Source organism: Astatotilapia calliptera, chromosome 15 (genome assembly GCF_964374335.1).
Source record: "Astatotilapia calliptera chromosome 15, fAstCal68.1, whole genome shotgun sequence".
NCBI classification, from domain to species: domain Eukaryota; kingdom Metazoa; phylum Chordata; class Actinopteri; order Cichliformes; family Cichlidae; genus Astatotilapia; species Astatotilapia calliptera.
In genome coordinates, this window is record NC_137436.1 from 3087351 (window position 1) to 3109303 (window position 21953).

The 21953-nt window shown below is 41.9% G+C and overlaps 3 protein-coding genes across 3 annotated transcripts; 2 read left to right on the forward strand and 1 right to left on the reverse strand.

Annotated features, from left to right (window-relative positions):
- Positions 1–1482: 1482 nt before the first annotated feature.
- On the forward strand, positions 1483–8095 carry LOC145420570 (cholesterol 24-hydroxylase-like). Its single transcript, XM_080289896.1, has 15 exons — positions 1483–1834; positions 1905–1982; positions 2265–2346; positions 2671–2744; positions 3263–3349; positions 3509–3647; positions 3811–3921; positions 4013–4175; positions 4373–4438; positions 4980–5052; positions 5662–5746; positions 6614–6724; positions 6913–7001; positions 7127–7193; positions 7281–8095. Exons 1-15 carry the CDS (start codon positions 1686–1688, stop codon positions 7437–7439), a joined length of 1533 nt encoding a protein of 510 aa, XP_080146022.1. The 5' UTR covers positions 1483–1685; the 3' UTR covers positions 7440–8095.
- Positions 8096–12637: 4542 nt separating this feature from the next.
- Positions 12638–13459, forward strand: LOC145420622 (cholesterol 24-hydroxylase-like). The gene is made up of 4 exons (XM_080290027.1): positions 12638–12814; positions 12998–13086; positions 13203–13269; positions 13352–13459. Exons 1-4 carry the CDS (start codon positions 12653–12655, stop codon positions 13457–13459), a joined length of 426 nt encoding a protein of 141 aa, XP_080146153.1. The 5' UTR covers positions 12638–12652.
- A 654-nt stretch (positions 13460–14113) lies between these two features.
- Positions 14114–19184, reverse strand: LOC113021038 (uncharacterized). The gene has a single exon (XM_080290028.1). The coding sequence runs from the start codon at positions 19182–19184 to the stop codon at positions 14253–14255; it is 4932 nt and encodes a 1643-aa protein (XP_080146154.1). The 3' UTR covers positions 14114–14252.
- Positions 19185–21953: the final 2769 nt, after the last annotated feature.

Sequence of the window (21953 nt, forward strand, 5' to 3'; positions counted from 1 at the left end):
CTGAACACTAAGATAACACAGACTTTCAAAGTAAAACAGGAAACACATAACAGTCACGCCAAAACAAAACGCCTAAAACAATACACTGCCAACGCCGAACCGTAACATACGCCCCCACCCAAAAAAACAAACATTTAAAACATACAACCCCGACGAAAAATGTTTGTTCCATGTCCAGCCCATACGGCACCGGCCGCCGTCCCGCAGGCGACGCTGATGGCCGGACGGGTCCTCCAGTGGAAACGGAAAACTGGAGTGTTGTGCACTTTGAGTCACAGGGATTACAAAAATAAGGCAACATCACATAAGTGGTAGTAGACCATAGAAGAAAATGGGTTACTCTTTACTAATGTAAACAAAAAAAACTCTAAAAGCATTAATGTGATTGTAATTTGATATAATATAATAAAAAAAAACAATAATGAATATTGAATTTTATTATATATTTTTTGATGATCACTGACTTTAATATTCTCTTTACTTTAATGTAGCTCTGTCATTGCTTTTTCATGACTACAACAGGACTTTTAATGCCTGTAACATTAACTTAAAACTCTGACGTCCAGAATTATTAAGTAAAGTTAAAATGAATTAAAAATGTCTCTAAGTCAGATTTTATTTGTGTTAATGGCATTACTGACATCAACAAAAACCAAACCTTCATGGTGAAAAGTACATCAAACACAACTCTATTTAAAATAGAATCATATTTGTGTTCAGCTTTTTGAACAATAAATCACTTGTGAATTACAAGTGAAACAGTATAGAGTGAAAATGTGGAAACAAAATGTTTCATTAAAAAGTGTTTTATGCAGTAATAATAAAAATTTGCAAAAAGTGAATTTACTGAGCACTTTTCAAAATCTGTTCTGTAAATAAGTTGCAAACAGTTCACAAGATTTAATGTCCTTTTACATGGTGAATATCAGAGAGAGAATGAATAGGACTCTAAATCAATAGCAGCACAGAGCTCACCGATGGTCTCGCCTGGATGAATCAGGACAACATCTGTCAATTATCTCATCAGGAGCTCATAATATAATGCTGCCAGCAGTGACACGGGCACCAGCAAAACCAGCCCTTTAAAACCTGAACCATGAAATAACTGCCAGAAATCTTTATTTTTCTGATAATGGAGTGTATGTTGAACCTTTAGACGACATGTATAAAAAATATATAAAATTATAATCTGCATATGTGTTTAAATTGTATCACATTTGCTACATTAGCCATATTTTTGCAACTTAGTCATTAAAATTTGTCATGCAATTTGTATCATTTTTTTGAGGGTAAATAAAGGTCACACAAATAAAACTCACAAAACCACATGTATCAAATACGATACGCTTAGCTTTAAAGGGACTGGGATCGATGAGGAGTGCATTGCAGAGGTCCAGCTGAAAAGCCAGGTTTTCTTGTTGCAGCTCCAGTGAACCTCTTGTTGCTTTATTTGCACCAAAGCAGCTGAACTGGAAGCACTATGGTTTCTGCGTCCTAACATATCGATATTCCTGAAGTTTAAGTGGGATACTGTGATGGAGTGTCGTGTTAATGATCTGAACTGCGTAGGCTACTTCAGTCTGAAGAGTCACTGATAACAGGCTCGCTGCTTTTATCTGGCCGTGGACTTTCTAACTGAAAGGACAACCAGCTTTAACACGGACGTCTCCGGGACATTTTCCAGGATGGCACTTTCCAGCCTGCTTCTGAGCCTGGCTGCTCGGGCACTTACGTTTCTCTTCTTTCTGCTCGTCATTGCGTTTCTTGGCTACTGCTTGTACATTAAATACATTCATATGAAGTATGACCACATCCCCGGGCCGCCGAGGGACAGGTAGGAAAGGTCGTCGGCTGAAGCAGTTATGCGGACGTTACTTGAGAGTAACTCGCTGTTTCCTCCTCAGTTTTTTCTTCGGACACTCACCAACGATGTTGAAGGCGATGAAAAATGACGGAATTATACACGACAAATTTCTGGAGTGGTAAGTTTAGCGCAAACAAAGTTTTTATGCGGAAAAAACAACACGTCAAACCATTAAGCTAACACAATATGTAGGTCAGTGTTTGGGACTGCTGCCAGCCAATGCTAGCTAGCCTGGCTGTATTGAACTGACGCAGTTTCCTTTTTCACAGCATATTTTGCCGCTAATTGCCTGTTAATTTCTGCCTATATAACAAATACATTGCAGTTCTTACTGTACTCTTTGTATTACAGTATTAATATCATTCGCCTTTAAAAGATCTAATTAAGATGTCACCTGCAGGGCCGAGAAGTATGGACCTGTTTACAGGATAAATATGTTTCACTACGTTTCACTGTGTACGTACTGTCCAGAGGCCACCAAGGTAAACACTTGTTACTTGACTGTTTTCACATCAGTACACAGGTGTCATTAATAAAGGGTCTATTTCTGTAAATCTGTGAATTATTGTGATTAGCAGTACCTGTGTATCTCTACTGTTTCAGTTTAAAATGACTACAGTGCAACAAACCTGTTGTGTGTGAAAGTGCACCCATCAATCCTGTTGGCAGAGGTCCCTGCTAATAAACAGCGCCAGCTACTGGCCTTTTGGGGACTTGTTCACATTTAAAGCCTTCTTCTTCTTCTTCTTCTTCTTCTTCTTCTTCTTCGTCGTCACACTTTTGTGTCATTTTGTTTCTGATTTCAGGAAATCCTGATGTCCCCAAAGTACCTTAAAGAGAAGTTTGCCTATAAAAGACTCTTCAACCTGTTTGGTCAAAGGTGATGTATCAGATTATCTGTTTCTTTTAGTTATATTGTTGTGGTCAGACTTTCATTCCGTCATCATGGGCATGAATGTCATGGTAATTTTGGGCTTTTGTATTTATATATCCATCCGTTATCGTTCCAACTAAATGAAACTCAGCAATATAAGCTATAGCTCTTTTGCACACATCTGTTTCAAATCTCCATATTTTGTCTCCGTTTCTGTCTTCAGCTATTTATTTGTACTATTTGTATTTATATGTTCTATTTCTATTGTATATATTAATCGGCATCTGTGGGTGGACAGCAAAGAAAGAATTTCATTGCACAAAGAAATGCCTTTCTCTTGTGACACATGACAATAAACACTTTGAATCTTGAAGTATCTTACCATGTTGTGTACCTATGCTAGCAGTAATATAACTGTGAAAATAATAGAAAGCATGCTTTGTGACAGTGTTATGAGTGAAAATCATATTTTGCTATGTTTAATTCTCCTGTTGGTGATTTTTTTTTTTTTGGGTGGGTTTCAGGTTCTTTGGAAATGGTCTGATAACAGCACGAGATCATGAGCAGTGGTACAAACAGCGACGCATCATGGACCCTGCGTTCAGCAGCCTGTGAGTTATGAAATTCTAGCAACGTGCCAGAAAGAAGTGTCTGCTGAGCTACCTGTTTATGTTATGTTCATCCATTATTTACAGTCATACTGGATATAAATCAGTGTTGTTGATAATCCTTTAGTCGCTGTTCCTCTGTCTCAAACTTTTTTTTTCCAGGTATCTGAGAGGTCTAATGGGAACCTTCAATGAGACAGCAGATAAACTGATGGATAAACTTGCAGAGCTTGCTGACAATAAAACAGAAGCTAATATGCTCCATCTTCTCAACTGTGTCACCCTGGATGTTATTAGTAAGGTATCATAGTCAGTTTTACAGATGCAACGTGGGTTTTTTTTGTTGTTTTTTTCATAATTCTGATGAAGGCACAAGCTTTTACGTTTGTTTTAATTTACTGTTAAAAAGTTTCTAAGCGTGTTGTAAGTGTGAGTGCAGGTCCATCCGTGTCTTGATATTTCAGGTTGCCTTCGGGGTGGACTTGGACCTCTTGAAGAATAGTTCACCTTTCCCTAAAGCCATTGAGACATGTCTGAAAGGAATGGTTACCTATGTTAGAGACATATTTTTTGAGGTATTACTTCAGCGTTTGTTGTTATGAAGTATGTCTGCCAACAACATTGTTATCAGGATGCCAGGCTAAACCCTTCAGTCTGCCATTCCAGTACAATCCAAAGAACAGACGATACGTCAATGAGGTGAGGGAAGCGTGCCGCCTGCTCCGTACAACTGGAGCCAAGTGGATCAGTGAGAGAAAGGCCGCCATGCAAAACGGTGACGAGGTCCCCAAAGACATCCTGACACAAATCATCAAAACTGCAAGCCAAGGTTGGAGTCCCCAAATTTCACATTAGACTAGACTAGAGCAATATTTTATTCTCTTTGTGACGAGACAGAGTGAATAGAACAAATGTGACCCACAGTTTTTGATGCCTTCTCAGTTCGGTGCATGTGGTTTGTAAGTAATGTTGGAAACCAGGAGAAGTTAAATATCGATGTATCTGTCCATTCTCTCCTCATTTCAGAGGAAAACATGACTGAAGAAGATGAAGAATTTATGCTGGACAATTTTGTGACATTTTTCATTGCAGGTGAGTCTCTGTTGTTTCAGCTTTGATGTGTGAAATGCAGCTGGAAGCTCCTTTGTAGCGTCAGACGAAGCTCACTGCACTGAAGAGTGTGTTTTATTTTCAGTTTTACACAATGTGGCCACTGTTGTCTGTGAATTGTTGTCACGTGTTCACTTAGCATGGACAAAACTGTCCTTTCTTATCCAGAGGGGCTGCATAATATCTGCACACACACACTGTGTCACACAACTCTAGTTCCTGTGTTACTGACTGTTTGTCTCAAATGTTTTTAAAAATTACATATTTATTACTCTTTTCAATCTTTATTTGTGACCGGGACCATAACATTTGCAAATAAGTAAAATATCAATCAAGAAAAAGAAACATATGATCTGTTTTTCTTACATAATGATATTATTGATTTTAAGTTAACTAGGCTTTTTAAGACTCAAAGAGTTGTGATGTAGAAATTAGGATTACAACTTCTTGATTAAGAGTTGCATGGCTGTTTCCTTTTGACGTAATATTCTGACACATTATTGACAAACTGGTAACATTTTAGGCCAAGAAACAACAGCCAATCAGCTGTCTTTTTGCGTCATGGAGCTCGGAAGACATCCTGAAATACTGGAGAAGTAAGAAGTCAAACACAACTTCACAATTTACACTTTTCATTTAATTTTTTATTTTAATTTTGATTTGTAATTATTTTATTTCATTTTCTGTATTTCTGCATGAATATAACCTGAAACATCAGCTGACTGAACCTATAAGGTCCTACAAGTAAAGAGGACTTAAACAAAAGTCTGTGAGATCTTCAGAAAGCTTCTTGCTGTGACACACTTGTTGTACAGTCAGTCTGATAGATCCAGTTCTTACAATCAGTGTGTGCCTCAGATCTGACTGTCAACCCATTGTGTGAAAACAACTTCTTCTAATTTGAGCCATCCAAATATCAAACATCAAAAATATTCACAATCCTGAGATTATGATTATATATAGCTATAGATATATAGATATATATAGAAACATATATAGATATGAGAGAGATAGACATAGATGTATAAAATATCAAATGCAATGTCTTTCTCTCATCTGCTTAATTGGGTTCTAGTTTTTTACCCATACGACTTGTGTTAAACTCTAAAGATGTTTTAGGCAATATTTATGCTGTTCTTATTACTGTGTAATATATAGAGAGAATTTTGGTTTTCTAAAATTTTCTAAATATTTTTATTCCTTAGAGCAAAGAAAGAGGTCGATGACGTCATTGGGATGAAATGTGACATAAGCTATGATGACTTAGGAGAGCTGGTCTACCTGTCACAGGTACCTGTTTGTTTATTAAATAATTATTATACCACTCAGCCAGAACACTGATGGCGTGTTGTCGTTGGGCTCACAACTTTGTGAGTACAATAATTTGAGAAAGAAGTCTCTGAGGATTTGCAAATTGATGCCGTGGATCTATCAGGAATTCAAAATTTAGTGACTCTGACCTCAAGGTAAAGGTCAGAGGTCAAGTTTGTTAAGAATCTCGTAAACACAAAAGCTCGAGGAGGTGGTCAACTCAAGAACAGCACTGACTCAAACGGTGCATAGACGTTAATATTATCGATTATCTGTTACCAGTTACAAATACGGAGAGTTGATGTTTATTAAGGATCTTTGACCAAATAAGTATAAACTCTGTTAGGTCGTCTGTATTGTCATGAAAATGTAGGTAAGAATACACTGTGATTAAGAGAGGATTGATACAGTAAGGCCTAAAATATCATGTTTGATTCTGCTGACACAGGTGTTTCAGGGGTCACCCGTCTGGCAGGGAAGCGGTTTATTTATGTATTCAATTATTTATTTATTTATTTTTTGTAAGACATAAGCAGTTTTTAAGTGACTATGAAGGCTGCTTAGTTTGTGAATTAAAAATGATTATTCTTTCCCTAAACTCATCAGTGTCATGTCAAAATCATTTCCTTATGGGAGTGAAAGGACATATTTTAATGTTCCTGCATGCACTAATAAACATGTCAGTCACAGTGAACAGAAAATGATGTGTTGTGGGACTTCCAGGGGATTTCTGCGAGCTAAAAAGTCCACTGGCAGGCGGCTGAGCGGTACCACTGGCCTCTGCCAGTATTTCTTTTAAAACATACCCAACCAAAGTGTGCACCGCTCATTGTGATCTTCCTTCAGGTACTAAAAGAGACTCTGAGAATTTACCCCACAGCTGTGGGCACATCTCGTGATGTTGCTGAAGACATGGTCATTGATGGTGTCCACATACCTGGAGGAGTCGGCGTTTTTGTGAGTTATTTTTCTTCTTAACATGTTTGTAACTCTAAAAGAGAAACTGAGTTTCAGGTTTATATGTATAAAAGGAATTGGCCACAAAAATATTACAAAACAGGTCAACTGTTATTCAACTGTTTCAAATGATTGCAAACAAATACACTTATGATTAAAATGCAAAAATGTAATCTTTTCATGTTTAGTTCAACTCCTATGTGAGCGGGAGACTGGAGAGATTCTTCAAGGATCCACTGAGATTTGATCCAGACAGATTTCACCCAGATGCTCCCAAGTAAGGAACACATTGTTTCACTATGCTGACTTTACATACATTTAATATTTGCACACACTTTATTATCTCAGACTAAATGAGTGAAACGGTTCACAGTAACTGAGGCTGTCTCTTATCTGTTCAAGGCCTTATTACTGCTACTACCCCTTTGCCCTCGGTCCTCGCTCGTGTCTGGGACAGAACTTTGCTCAGGTGAGGATGACAGCGTAAGTCAACATGAAGACCCGCTCACCTATAAACACACTGACTCATCTCTGTGGGCGCTGTTGTGTTTTTTAGATGGAGGCTAAAGTGGTGATGGCCAAACTGCTCCAGAGGTTTGACTTCACTCTCGTCCCGGGACAGACCTTTGACATCCTGGATGCTGGCACACTCAGACCAAAGAGTGGAGTGTTGTGCACTTTGAGTCACAGGGATTACAAAAATAAAGGATCTTAAAGTACTTTACATAAAAAGTGGTCTATTTTTGGTCCCTGAGATATATTAATATAGGGAAAAAGAAAGTACAGCTTCAACACTATGTCTCAGTTTTGCTACATGATTTAGAAATGCTTCTTTAGTAAGTGAAATCAGCACAACTCTTTGAGTCTAAATTGTAGAAATAAATGTGTAAAAAGATCCTTGTCAAGAACAGAATGGATTTTCTCTTCTTTTTTAAAATTTTATTTCATTGCCGTAATATTAATGGCCGTGGGCCAATTTGGCCCCCGGGCCTCATGTTTGACACCTCTGGTTTAAAGGGTAAAACTGATTTGATTTTTATTCCTGTCTAAAACTTGTGATTTAAAAAAAAAAAAAGAATTTAAAGAACAAATTGTGTCATGTATGAACTACACTGTAAATTCATATGAAATGAATGTAATCATGCTTATGTCTTCATTATGATAATATATATGGTAACATCATGGGGAGTGCTGGTATAATAACGTTTGCACTTAGCATTTTAATCTTGCACAAAATCATCACATAGTTTGATGTGACTTTTTTTAATAACCAGTGAGCAAAGTAACCTTTTGTGCCTGCATAGCATCCAAGATTTTCATAAAAGTGCTGCATGTTATGAAAATGAAAATAAATTTTGAGATCCCACAGAATTTTTTTTGTTTAAGTCTGCATGCTTCCAAGATGCTGTGCCATCCTGCTACAAATCACATCATCCCAGCGCCAAAGAAACCCTCAGTCACCTGCTTAAGTGACTATAGCCTTGACATGATGACACGATTGTTCCACAGATTTTTGTATAAATCCTATTAACCCTTTAAGAACTACCATAGAACCAAGTCCGCCAGAGCTTATATTATATTTTTACATGCTGTGGAGCCATTTCTGGGAGCATTTCAAGTTGATATACATCAATACAACCATTATAGCCCAAATTATAATAATATGCATGCATTAAGTGCATTACATAAATTGCAAAAAAGTGCAATAAACTACAAAAAATTTGAAAATTGTTTTTGTTTTTTTAACATATATTTCTAGTTAGAGAAATTTATGAGGCTTATCCCTCAAAACTGCAAATACAATAAAGTTGCACAAAATAGTTTCCCACCACAGGAAATTTATTTTAAATGTCTTCATATTTTTATTTTTGAAATACACCAATTTTTATATACTGCAGGAAAAATGAAAATGAATATTATAATGCAAATTTACAAAAAAAAAAAAGCATATGCATCAAAATAAACTATTTTCAGCAGTGCACCTAACCCTAACCCTAAGCATCCCAGAAACGACACAGAAAGTCATAAAGTCAAACATAACTTTTAAAAACACCATTATAGGCTCATAAAGCCCTGATGGTAAAAAAAAAACTACATTTCCGCAAAATAACGTCACTTCCGGTCTTAGGCAAGTCATGGCGGACATGCGATAGTTCGCGCTGATGGACATAGGAAGTGTTACAAACAGCTGATCTGATCGGCAAAGCGTGTTTCTGGAATATTATGTTTTTGTTGCTGCAAGTGCTTTTTATGCAGTTTTTGCAAAGCTTTATGTGGAAGGAAACTGTGACCGAGGACAAGCTGATGTAAGTACAACTCCTCTTTTAATTTTAACTTTGTTTTATCGTTCGTTTATTGAGTCTGTTTTATCCTTTTGTTTGGTGGCATGGTTTGGTCAGACCTCTGTCACAGAGAAAAACTCTCTAAATCAGATAGTGAGATGGTCCAGTCGTCTGATAGGTGAGCCACAGTCTTGTTTAGCCTCCCTGTACTCCAAGCAGGTACAGAGGATGGCTTTATCAATCCTTAAAAATGGTTCCCATCCGCTAAGGGGTGAATTTCAGCTTCTTTCCTCAGGACGGAGGTTTCTATTTCCGAGATGTAGGACAAAGCATTATAAAAATAGCTTTGTCCCCGTTGCTGTCTTTGAATTAAATAAAAACTGTTTTTGATTCGAAATATTAAATTACTATATATGTGCTACAGGGAGGTTTATATCTTTATTGGGTATGTGTGTTTTTGAAGGGATGCTAAATGCTATCATTTTTTTTTTTTTTTTTGGCCTGTCCCGTTTGGCTCTTTTGCCATCAGAATTGTTGTCTAAAGGCAAAGAAAGATGCCCAACGGATTTACTTTACCAAATTGACCATCCCAGCCTTGCCGTAATGGTCCATTTGATTCACCTTTTATTGTTTATTTTATTTTCACTTACTGAATACGGGACAGACTTGACTGGGGGAAAGAAGGGGAGAAAGAAAGAGGGAAAGAGAAACAGCTGAGAAGAGGGACGGGGGAGAAGGGCAAAAGACAAAAACCAACAGAATGAGCAGAAAAAAAAAGAAGGAAAAAAATGCATATATCAATCACCTGGATCACCTGCTGAGAAAGAAAAAAGAAAACAAGCAGAAGAGAACAAGAGTAATAGAATAAACAACATCACAATGATATATGGGAATATGACAGTAAATACTAAATATTAAACATTATTGTGCAGCACATAAGATCAACAGAACACAGTGTGCTTTGAGGTAGGAGCCAAAAAGGGTGTAGTTTGTGGGTGTGATCACCCGTGTGTACACCTGTGAGCATGGACACGCTTGTTTTTTTTTTTTTAAAAGGTTCCTTCATGTAATGATCTGCTAGAGGGTGTGGGGGGGCACAGCCCCGTCCTCCAGGGCATGAAGCAGGTATGGAGGAGATCAAAACTCCAGACATCCAGAGGCCCCCAGAACACAAGAGACCAAGGAAGACCAACAGAGGGGCAGCCGCGCCACTGTCCCAGAAAGAGCTGAGGAGAGTCCCAGATGAGGGCTCACTCAGCAGCCGCGGAGCAGAAGCCAGGGGGACTTGCAGTGACGCGCCCGTGAGCTCCGCCGGCAGCCAGCCGTGCCTGAGTGACCGAGCCCCAGGCCGAGAGGCCGGGGGCACCCCACCTCCGAAGTGGCCCGAGCGAGCCCCAGGCTCCAGGCCCCGATAAGCGGCCGCCAAGGAGTGAGCCGGTGTGTACCTGGACGCCCATCCCCGGACACAAAGAACCACCAACGCACCGATGTCTGAGGGAGTCCGCCACCGGCAGGGGAAGTGGTGGTGGGTGGAGATAGGCCTCCAAACCTTGGAGGGCCTGAGATGTCCCCAGAGAGGTGGCGCCTGACACCCAACCTGACATATAGACACAGACATACAGGCACACACAGACACAAACATCCATTCCCACCCTCATGCTCTCATATGCACTTACTCCACACTCAACCAACGTGGAGACAGACATAAAGAGACGTTGTACACACGATCACACTCCCCAAGCGTACTCTACAAACCGGGTCTAGGTACCCTTGCCCCTGGAGGGGGGAACTGCACCCAGACCCAGGTGGTGTTACCCTTTTCCCTGCGGTGGGGGGAGGCAGACCGCCCCGACTCCGCAGCAGCAGGGAGGCCCCACACTCCAGACCGCAGTCGGATGGCCAACTCCTCCTCCTAGTCCCCCCGCTCCAGCAGGTCGCAGAGAACGGGGGTGAGAGAAGACTCCAAACCTCCCTCCACCCGCTCATTGTAGTGTTGATGCATGTGTGTTCTAAGGTGCATTTAAAACCCAGGAGGGCATGGAGCTACCTGCCAGAGAGCAGCAGGTAAGCGCATGGTCCCTCCTGCTAGCCCTCAATGTCTATGTGTATTTAAAATTGAGAGGTGGGCAACGACGCCAGGGGTGGGGTGTACACCCTGATGGTACTTTGGATTCCGTGTATCGTGCCCACCCCCAAGATCCTATATGTATGTGTAATGAGAGTGTGAGTAATGTGAATGTCTAAGTACCTCTCCTGTATCTCCCCCTCCTGCAGAGAGAGCCCCTGAGGAGAGGAAAGCTCCTGCAAGATGTGACAATCTTCCCCACCAGTTGAAGAGCCCCCCAGGTGGCTCGATGCACCGGCGGCACCCTGCTCCAGGGCTGGGCAAGTTTACCTTGCCTATGGGTATAAATAAAGTTACCTTGACCTTGACCTCTGGTTTCATATGCAAAAAAAAAATATTGCGCTAGCTTACGTGGTTGCAGTGCTACCGGGATTTAAAAATAGTTATGCAAAACAGAGCGTGCCCGATCCGACCAGCTTTAAAGGGTTAACTACACTGTGAATACAACAGCCGTGGGTCTGATCCAGGACAGCGATGAGAGATAGTGGAGCTTTTCACAGTGTGGATCAGCAACAACAACTTTCTCCTGAATGTGAATGAAACCAAGAAACTGGTGACTGACTACAGGAAGAAACCCCTCGTTCAGACTGCTCTACATCAACGACACCGCAGCAGAGAGCATGGAGCACATGAACTTCCTGGGAGTTGATGTGATGTATGGTCTGTCCCTGCACACCACCTCACTGATCAAGAAAGGCTGAAAAGGTCACATCTGAGTCCAGATGTTCTCACCACCTCCTAAAGAGGCACCGCTGAGAGTGTGCTGACAAGCAGCATATCTCTAGCATGAGAACGAGGACAAGTGGAGCCACCCTGCCATCTATTTAGGGCCTGGCCCAACAACGCTGCAAAAAACCTTATCAGGGACACCTCACACCCCGACCACGGTCTGTTCTCACTCCTGCTTTCAGGCAGACAGTAACGTAGAGGTGCAGGTCATTGCAGTTCTGTGGAAGCTTCTTTGCAACCACCATCAGACTGTTGCACAGCTCAAACAGCTGCTATTTTGTAGATTATTATACTCTACAAATCTGTCAAGAAAGAATTTCCAGTGCAATCAGCTCATCGGCTCTCTTGTGCAATAATTGAATCATTTTTATTTGTGTTTTCAAATATGCAGCACTGTTTTTTGTTATTTTACATTTATTTATGTCTCACACTTGCCTCTTTTTAAACATCGCAATGAGGTTTTTTGTGTTTTTATTTGAGCTCATGCCACATATTTTTGTTCTGCATCGCTTTCCTGAGGTAGTGCTGAATGACAGTAAAATGAGTTTTGAACCCTGAATCCCTCTGAGTCAGTCTTGAGACCCCTGAAGTAACCAGCGTGATGGAGAACTGCTACTTTTCTTTCTTTCTTTTAACTTTGTGGTAATGTTTTCAGTGTGAATCCATGAGATTAAAAATCAAAGTTTGTCAACTAACAATCAAAGGCTGCATCTCGTGTGTTATGACACAAGACCAGTTTACAGGCAGGGATAGCTCAGTAGTCAGTGGCTGCCCACTGCTTCACTGGGTTAAATGCAGACTAACACATACACATTACACGTATTCCTTGTAATCTTCCCCCAGGTGTTAAAAGAGACTCTGAGAATGTACCCCACAGCTCCGGGCACATCTCGTCATATTGCTGAAGACATGGTGATTGATGGGATCCACATACCTGGAGGATTTGTTGCTCTTGTAAGTTGTGAAGATTTTAAATATGTTTTAATACCTTTTGGTTTGAAGATGGGTGTGTGTATGCGTGTATGCTTCTAATCATTTACTCAAACAGAACCCAAACAGCCCCCCCACCAGCTTAAGTCCTTTAAAAAAAAAAGTTACCTGGAATCGAGATAAATAATAAACTGTTCTAATGTTTAGTTCAGCTCCTATGCGAGTGGGAGACTGGAGAGATTCTTCAAGGATCCACTGAGATTTGATCCAGACAGATTTCACCCAGATGCTCCCAAGTAAGAAACACACTGTTTCACCATGCTGACATGTTTTATTCTTGTTTTCGGTCATTATTACCTAATGAGAAAAATGGTTCACAGTAACTGAGGCTGTCTCTTGTCTGTTCAACAAGGCCTTATTACTGCTACTACCCTTTTTCCCTCGGTCCTCGTGCGTGCCTGGGAAAGAACTTTGCTCAGGTGAGGATGGCTAAATAATGTGAAGACCCACTCACCTATAAACACACTGACTCATCTCTGTGGGCGCTGTTGTGTTTTTTAGATGGAGGCTAAAGTGGTGATGGCCAAACTGCTCCAAAGGTTTGACTTCACTCTCGTCCCGGGACAGACCTTTGACATCCTGGATGCTGGCTGTTACACCCCGGCCTAGGCAACCGGGGTGCAACGCAGGAAAAATAAAAATAAGGCAAAAACACACGAGACAAAACTAATACGGGTGTAGCATCCCTGGCTGAATGATGGTCTCTTATACTGATGCTTCACAGAGGTTTTATTGGAAATGTTTTTATTGAAACATTCAGTGAAGACACCGTAAGAGCTAGGAGCAAAACAAAACCAGCAATATTAATACCATAAGATCAAAGGAAACAAATTTCTCCTGCTCACATATAGCATATACATCAAATTTACATCACTCAATTCATTGTATCACCTCACTAACTTACCACTACACATAAAGGTCAAGTTCAAGGTTAACAATATAAACTCTATTAAACGACATTTTGATTGCATGTAACTTATTCCGTTAAAGAAAACATTAACAAACCTTGTGCCACTGTCAGCCAGGTACTAATTGGCAAAGTAAACGTACATATTTTTCACTTTAAGGCACACTATTTATCATATCCTAAAAGAAACGTTACTAACAGCCCTTTAACGGTTTTGTGCCAGTTTCCTGTTTCAAAATAAAAGCATGGATTTCAAAATAAAACCGAAGTGCCTTTCAAACAAACGTAAAAATATTTACAAATTTAAAGGTCATTTACACTCCCACCAAATCATGAGTGTTTTAACAAAAGGGAGAACCATAACACGAATGATTTTTAAAAACGAATGACCTTAACCACAAGGCCTTTTACATAACGAAAACAAAGAATTATCCATGCATGAGCCTGCAGGTAATGTCCACAAGTCTTCATACAATAAAGGGTATGGTCGTTGTCTTAGACAGCCTCTAAAAGCAAGATCAGTTTCTGAATGGGCCGTTCAACAATGGATGGCTTGCCAGAACATTGACCCTCCCTTTTCATTTTCTGGTCTCCAAGACGAATCTTAACTTTCCTCACAAGCCCATCTTTATCAGCGACTGTTTCTTCAACTCTGGCTAATCTCCACTCGTTCCGTGGCAGATCATCCATCCTTTCGATGACTATGTCACCAACTTTCAGATTCCTTCTAGAAATATGCCAACGTTGTCTAGTGGCAATATTAGAGAGATACTCTCTTCTCCAGCGGTTCCAGAATTGCTCTGCTAGATACTGGATATGGCGCCATCTTTTACGAGCATACATGTCTTCTCTGATGAACGTCCCAGGAGGCGGTAAGGCTCCAGTCGGTTTCACAGTGAGTAGGTGATTAGGAGTCAGCGGTTCTGGACCATTTGGATCATTCAGGTTATCCACAGTGAGTGGACGGCTGTTCACAATAGACATTGCTTCGTAAAACAATGTCCTCAAACAGGCATCATCTAATCTTCCAGGTGAGAGTGAAAGAGTGGACCGAAGTACATTTCTTACTGTTCTGATCTGTCTCTCCCAGACACCTCCAACATGGCTTGAATGGGGAGCATTCATAATGAAGTCGCACTGCCTCTCAGCCAAGAATGCAGTCAGACGATTGACATCCATCTGTTTCAGCGCATTATACATTTCATTCTTAGCTCCAACAAAATTGCTTCCTTGGTCACATCTTATTTGTCGTACTGCTCCTCTTATGGAAACAAAACATCGGAGGCCATTAATGAAGGCATCTGCTGACATATCATTCACCATTTCAATGTGAATTGCTCTACAACAAAGGCATGTGAAAAGCAGACCATAACGCTTATTCACCTTACGCCCTTGCTTTGTAAAAAATGGCCCAAAACAGTCCATTCCGCAATAAGTGAAAGGTGGAGATGGATCCACCCGCTCAGATGGCAGGTCTGCCATTCGTTGCTCTTCCACTGATCCCCTGAGTTTCCTGCATTTGACACACTGATGCACATAAGATGCAACAGCTCTGTTCATTCCTGGGATCCAGTATCCATTTGATCTGATCTCGTTGATGGTTATACCCCTTCCTTGGTGTTTAACCTGTTCATGATGATGAGCTATTATCATCCTCGTTATGTGGTGGTCCTTTGGAATGATCATTGGATGTTTCTGAGAGGCAGGGAGAGATGCATTTTTCAGTCTTCCTCCCACCTTGAGGATTCCATCTTTGTCAAGAAAGGCATCCAATCGAAACAGTTTACTCTGCCGTGAAAGTTGTAAGCCATTACTAAGTAGCTGGATCTCATCTCGATACACTCGTTTCTGTAAATCTCTTATAATGATGCGCTGTGCATCCTCTCGCTCCTGAACTGTGCTGTGACTTGTTGACTTGTCACTCTTGGTTCGGCGAAGAAGTCGCGCAACAGCTTGTTTGACCTTACACCATGAAGAAAACTTTGACAAGCGGTCTGGAAGAGTCACTTGTTCTGCAGACTCCAAATTTAGTGCTTGAACCCTTTTAACTTCAGGGTCCCCAACTGGGATTTCTGGGATTACCTCTACCTCTGGTGATACCTCTTTCTCCCATAAGAACTTGGGTCCAGTAAACCAGTTCGATGTCAGAAGCTTGCTTGCACTAGAACCTCTCGAAGCAAGGTCTGCAGGATTCTTGTCAGTAGAAACATATCGCCACTGCTGAGGAGTTGTACTGAGATGTATTTTCTGAATCCTATTTGATACAAATGTGTGGAAGCGACGTGACTCGTTGTTAATGTACCCCAGTACAACCTTGGAGTCTGTCCAGAAGTATTCATCAATCCCTGAAATTCCCAGTTCTTCCTTTAGAGTATTGCTTGCTGCAACTGATACAACAGCAGCAGTCAGTTCTAACCTGGGGATGGTCACAGCTTTGATTGGAGCAACTCTGGACTTTGCCATAATCAGAGCACAATGAACAGTTCCATTTCCATTCACATGTCTCAAATATGAGCACTGGCCATAACCATACGTGCTTGCATCAGAGAAGTGATGTAGCTCTCTCTTTGTGACCTTTCCAAAGTCAGCTGGTACATAGCATCGGGGTATGGTGATTTTATCCAAATTTGCCAGATCACTCTTCCAGGATCTCCAGACTGGTTGCAGTTTACTGATGAGTGGGTCATCCCAACCTGTACCATGCCTACACATTTCTTGAAGAACCCTTTTCCCAGTTAGCAGGAAAGGAGCAATAAGCCCAAGTGGGTCATAAAGAGAGGCAACAGTGGATAGTATACCACGCCTGGTTTCTGGTTGGTCCTTCAAACGGGCATGAAACCTGAAACTGTCTGACTCAATGTGCCAGTGGATTCCTAAGGCTCTTTCCAGCGATGAATCACTAAAGGCAAGATCAAGAGCCTTTACTTCAGTGGCACGCTCAGATGGTGCTATACTCTCAAGCACCTTCGCATTGTTACACACAAATTTGTGTAGTCGCAGACCACCCATAGCACAGAGCCTTTGGGCTTCTTTTGCAAGCTGAATAGCCTCATCTACATCTGCTATGCTTGTGACACCATCATCCACATAGAAGTCCCTCATAATGAATTGGGAGCCCAGAGGAAACAGGCTCTCGTTCTCCTTAGCGAGATGTTTCAACCCATAGTTGGCACATCCCGGTGAAGATGCAGCACCGAAAAGGTGAACTTTCATACGGAATTCCTGTGGCTCCACACTGAAGTTCCCATCCTTCCACCACAGGAAACGTAGGTAGTCTCTATCCGCTTCGCGCACATGAAACTGATGAAACATCCTTTCGATGTCACACATCAGAGCAACATGGTTCTGTCGAAATCTGATAAGAACACCAGTTAGAGTATTTGTCAAATCTGGGCCCGACAGGAGATGATCATTTAGGCAAGTTCCCTTGTACTTAGCCGAGCAATCAAAAACCACTCTGAGCTTCTCTGGTTTTTTGGAATGATAAACTCCGTGGTGTGGAATATACCATGTTTCACCTTCCTTCTCTTCACAGAGAACTTCTTCAGCATCATTGTTTTTAATTACCTCATTCAAAAACGTTACGTAGTGAGTCTTGTAGTTCTTGTTGTTCAGCAGCTTTCGTTTGAGATGGTTGAGCCGGATGATAGCTAACTGCTTGTTGTTGGGAAGGTAGGGTCTCTCTTTAAAAGGGAGAGGCATCTCATAGTGACCATGGGCGTTCATGTAAATGCTTTCCTTTAGCATATTGAGGAAGAGGATGTCATCTTGAGACACTGTTCTGCTGTCCTTGCTGATGTCCTTAAAGTCAGACTCAAGTACTTTAATGGCATCGGATGGCGTCACTGGAGGAAGCTCTTTGACAGTTACTCTATGGCATATGTTGGCGACAGGAGGAGATTCAAGGTGAGGTGGTGAGCAGCCTATGATGCTCCATCCTAGGTCTGTGCGGACTGCATAAGGTTCATTATCTCTTCCTAGGATGACCTGTCTTGGTGCTAGTGCCTGTGAGCAGTTATAACCTATTAGAAGACCAACTTCACAGTCTAAATGTGGTGGAATATCATCTGCTATTGCTTTGAGATGATTCCAATGCCTCGCCGTTTCACTGGTAGGAATGTGCCTTCGATTCACTGGTATGCAGTCTTTGGTATAGGCAGGAGGGAGATCAATGTGATTTGTGGAGGTATAGCCACGCACTCTGAGACCTGAGACTCTTTCACTGTGTGTTACTGTGTCCTTTCCGATCATGGTGGTTAGCTTTAGCCTTACAGGATAGGTCTTGGTTGTCAAGCTACGACTAACATCTTCATCAATAAACACAGTGTCACTCTGGGTGTCAAGCAGAGCATAGACAAGCCTTTCTATTCCTGGGTTGTTGGAAGAGGAAACCCAGACTGGCAAAATCATGGATGTAGTCATAGATGTGTGCTCAGTCTCTGTATTGAGAGACAATGTCGTAACTGCTTCGTCTGTATTCTGATTAGAGGCTAACACAGCATTCATGTTGGAATATCTGTCGTCATGAAGGCAAGTTGGGTGTCGTCCCTTACAGATATCACATAAGTGTCTGTGGCGGCAGTCTTTAACATTATGGCCTGGTTTCAGACAACCATAGCAGAGTTTGTTTTCCCTTACATACTTTCTTTTCTCTTCCAGAGGCGTTCCTTTAAACTCTGGACAACTATGTAGGCGGTGTTTGTTATCATGACAGAATGTACAAGGGGGCTTTAAGCTTGTCTTGGATGGTACATTCTTCTCATTCTCTGTAAGTGTCTGTGTATGAAGAACAGTAGATTTATTTTTCCTTTCTTTCAGATGATGTTTCTCTGCAGGTAAGTCTGATAAACGTAATGCATGGAGGGAAGTTACTGGGTTACAGGCAATCTCTGCTTCTAATGACATGAAGTTGACAAAGTCCTGAAAGGCTGGAAATTCCTGTCTGTCCTTCATAAACTGGGTCACCTTGCGGTTCCACCTTGAAGCTGCCCACTCAGGTAACTTTTGGACCAGCTTTTGGTTCTCTTCACAGTCATTCAGAATGTCCAGCCCTTTAATATGAGGCATGGCTTGCTGACATGCATGTAGGAAGTCGGCGAATGCTCTGAGTTGTTCTGCATCCTTTGAGTGGATCTTTGGCCAGCTAGCTAGTTTTTCTCTGAAAGCTCTCTGCAAGACGAATGGTTGACCGTACCTGCTATTAAGGCGATCCCATGCATCCTTATACGCTTCATCATCCTCCCTGTAAAAGATACCATCAAGTGTCTTTCGTGCAGGACCTCCCACATATCTTCTCAAGTAATGCAGTTTGTCAGCTGAACATATGTTCCTTTTATCTATGAGGGATATGAATGAAGATTTCCATTCAATGAACTGGATTGGGTCGCCGGTGAATACAGGTGGCTCTGGCATTGGAAGTCTGTTCATGGCTATGCTGTCTTGTACTGCTTGAGCTAAGTGGGACACATCTGTCTGTGGAGGTGAAGCTGGAAATCTTATGAGATGCTGAACTGGAGCCAGAGACACAGCTTGATGTGGGTGCATATGTTCCTGGTTCCTTAGTTTGCTGTTAGCAGAGCACAAGCTGCCCTCCTGCATTACATCTTGGTTGTAAATTGACAATCTTGCTCGTGCTGCTCTTATATCCTTTTCAGCCCTTAGTCTTTCTAGTTCATGTTTTTGAGCTTCAAGATCCCTTTTCTGTTGCTCTACTAAGAGCTGGATCCTTTCCTTTTGTTTTCCTTCCGCCAATAACAACTCATATTCTGCTTCCTTTGCTGCTAATTCTGCTGCAGCATCTGCTCTTTTTACTGCGACAATGGAGTCTATAGTGTGTTGACTTGGAGGTGAAACTGTGGATCCATATATGGAATGAGCATAGTCTCTGTTAAGGAGCTCACGAAGGCGTTCTTTGACTGCTTCACTATCATAGTCTTCGTCTATGCCTGATATTCTTTCATATGCAATTTTAATAATGTCCTTTGTTACGGCCTCACATGCATCAACACGACGTCTCGTTTCACTGGATGGTGTGAGGTGATCTCTGATTTGTACATAAATGTCCGTAATATCATTCATGCATTTCTCTAAGATATCAATGAGAGCTGCGATTTCACTTTCTGGAATGTCTAGCTTTAGCTGATTTCTTGCCTTACGTGCCTGGATCTTCCATTGATCATAAAGGTGCATGAGCCGCTTCTCCCTTTTGTATGCCTCCTCTCTCTGAAATGTAAGCATCTTCTCCGTGGGATTTCTTGGGCGATCAGATCTGCGAAGTTCCTCATCCTTGCTTGCTTGACAGATGTCTTTTATTTGATCTGAGCCTTCTGCTTCTGCAGTTAATATCTGAGATGCTTCCATTTTGAGCGAGTGTCACATTTAGACCATCACAATGAATCCCTCTTCTTTCATCATAGACTTTGGCAGTCAGGTGAAACTCGTGAGGCTGAAGCTCTTACTGTAGCATCCCTGGCTGAATGATGGTCTCTTATACTGATGCTTCACAGAGGTTTTATTGGAAATGTTTTTATTGAAACATTCAGTGAAGACACCGTAAGAGCTAGGAGCAAAACAAAACCAGCAATATTAATACCATAAGATCAAAGGAAACAAATTTCTCCTGCTCACATATAGCATATACATCAAATTTACATCACTCAATTCATTGTATCACCTCACTAACTTACCACTACACATAAAGGTCAAGTTCAAGGTTAACAATATAAACTCTATTAAACGACATTTTGATTGCATGTAACTTATTCCGTTAAAGAAAACATTAACAAACCTTGTGCCACTGTCAGCCAGGTACTAATTGGCAAAGTAAACGTACATATTTTTCACTTTAAGGCACACTATTTATCATATCCTAAAAGAAACGTTACTAACAGCCCTTTAACGGTTTTGTGCCAGTTTCCTGTTTCAAAATAAAAGCATGGATTTCAAAATAAAACCGAAGTGCCTTTCAAACAAACGTAAAAATATTTACAAATTTAAAGGTCATTTACAACGGGCTTCCACAAAAATCATCCCAAAACGAAAGTATCGACCACTATTTTCTTTAAAGCAAAATATGATATTTATTTACATCACAACACAAGGCGCCAAACTATTTACAACGGGGGGGAAGATCGCGACCATGACACACTGAAACACAGGGTTTAAATACCTAGAGGGAGCAATCAGGAAAATGGACAACAAGAGGGAAACACAGCTGGGGCAACTCAGAACTGACGAGACAGGGAAACGCAAACTGAAAACACTAAGATAACACAGACTTTCAAAGTAAGACAGGAAACACATAACAGTCACGCCAAAAACAACACACTGCCAACGCCGAACCGTAACATACGCCCCCACCCAAAGATCAAACATTTAACACCAAGTGAAAAGTTTGATCCAGACAGACGAAGCCGATGAAGGCTGGAGCGGTCCCACTGACCCTCCAGCAGACGACGAAGGCTGGAGCAGTCCCACGGACCCTCCAGCGAAGGCGGATGAAGGCTGGAGCGGTCCCACGGACCCTCCAGCGACGACAAAGGCTGGGGCGGTCCCACGGACCCTCCCCTCAGCGAAGGCAGACGAAGCTGATGAAGGCTGGAGCGGTCCCACTGACCCTCCAGCGACGACGAAGGCTGGAGCGGTCCCACGGACCCTCCAGCGAAGGCGGATGAAGGCTGGAGCGGTCCCACGGACCCTCCAGCGACGACAAAGGCTGGGGCGGTCCCACGGACCCTCCCCTCAGCGAAGGCAGACGAAGCTGATGAAGGCTGGAGCGGTCCCACTGACCCTCCAGCAGACGACGAAGGCTGCAGCGGTCCCTCGGACCCTCCAACGAAGGCGGATGAAGGCTGGAGCGGTCCCACGGACCCTCCAGCGACGACAAAGGCTGGGGCGGTCCCCGGACCCCCCAGCGAAGGCAATCCCGGACGAGCCCCCATATGTTACACCCCGGCCTAGGCAACCGGGGTGCAACGCAGGAAAATAAAAATAAGGCAAAAACACACGAGAAAAAACTAATACGGGCTTCCACAAAAATAATCCCAAAACGAGATTTAAAGCAAGATACAACATTTATTTACATCACCAACCACAAGGCGCCAAACTATTTACAACGGGGGGATCGCAACCATGACATACAGAAACACAGGGCTTAAATACATAGAAGGAGCAATTAGGGAATGGACCACAGGAGGG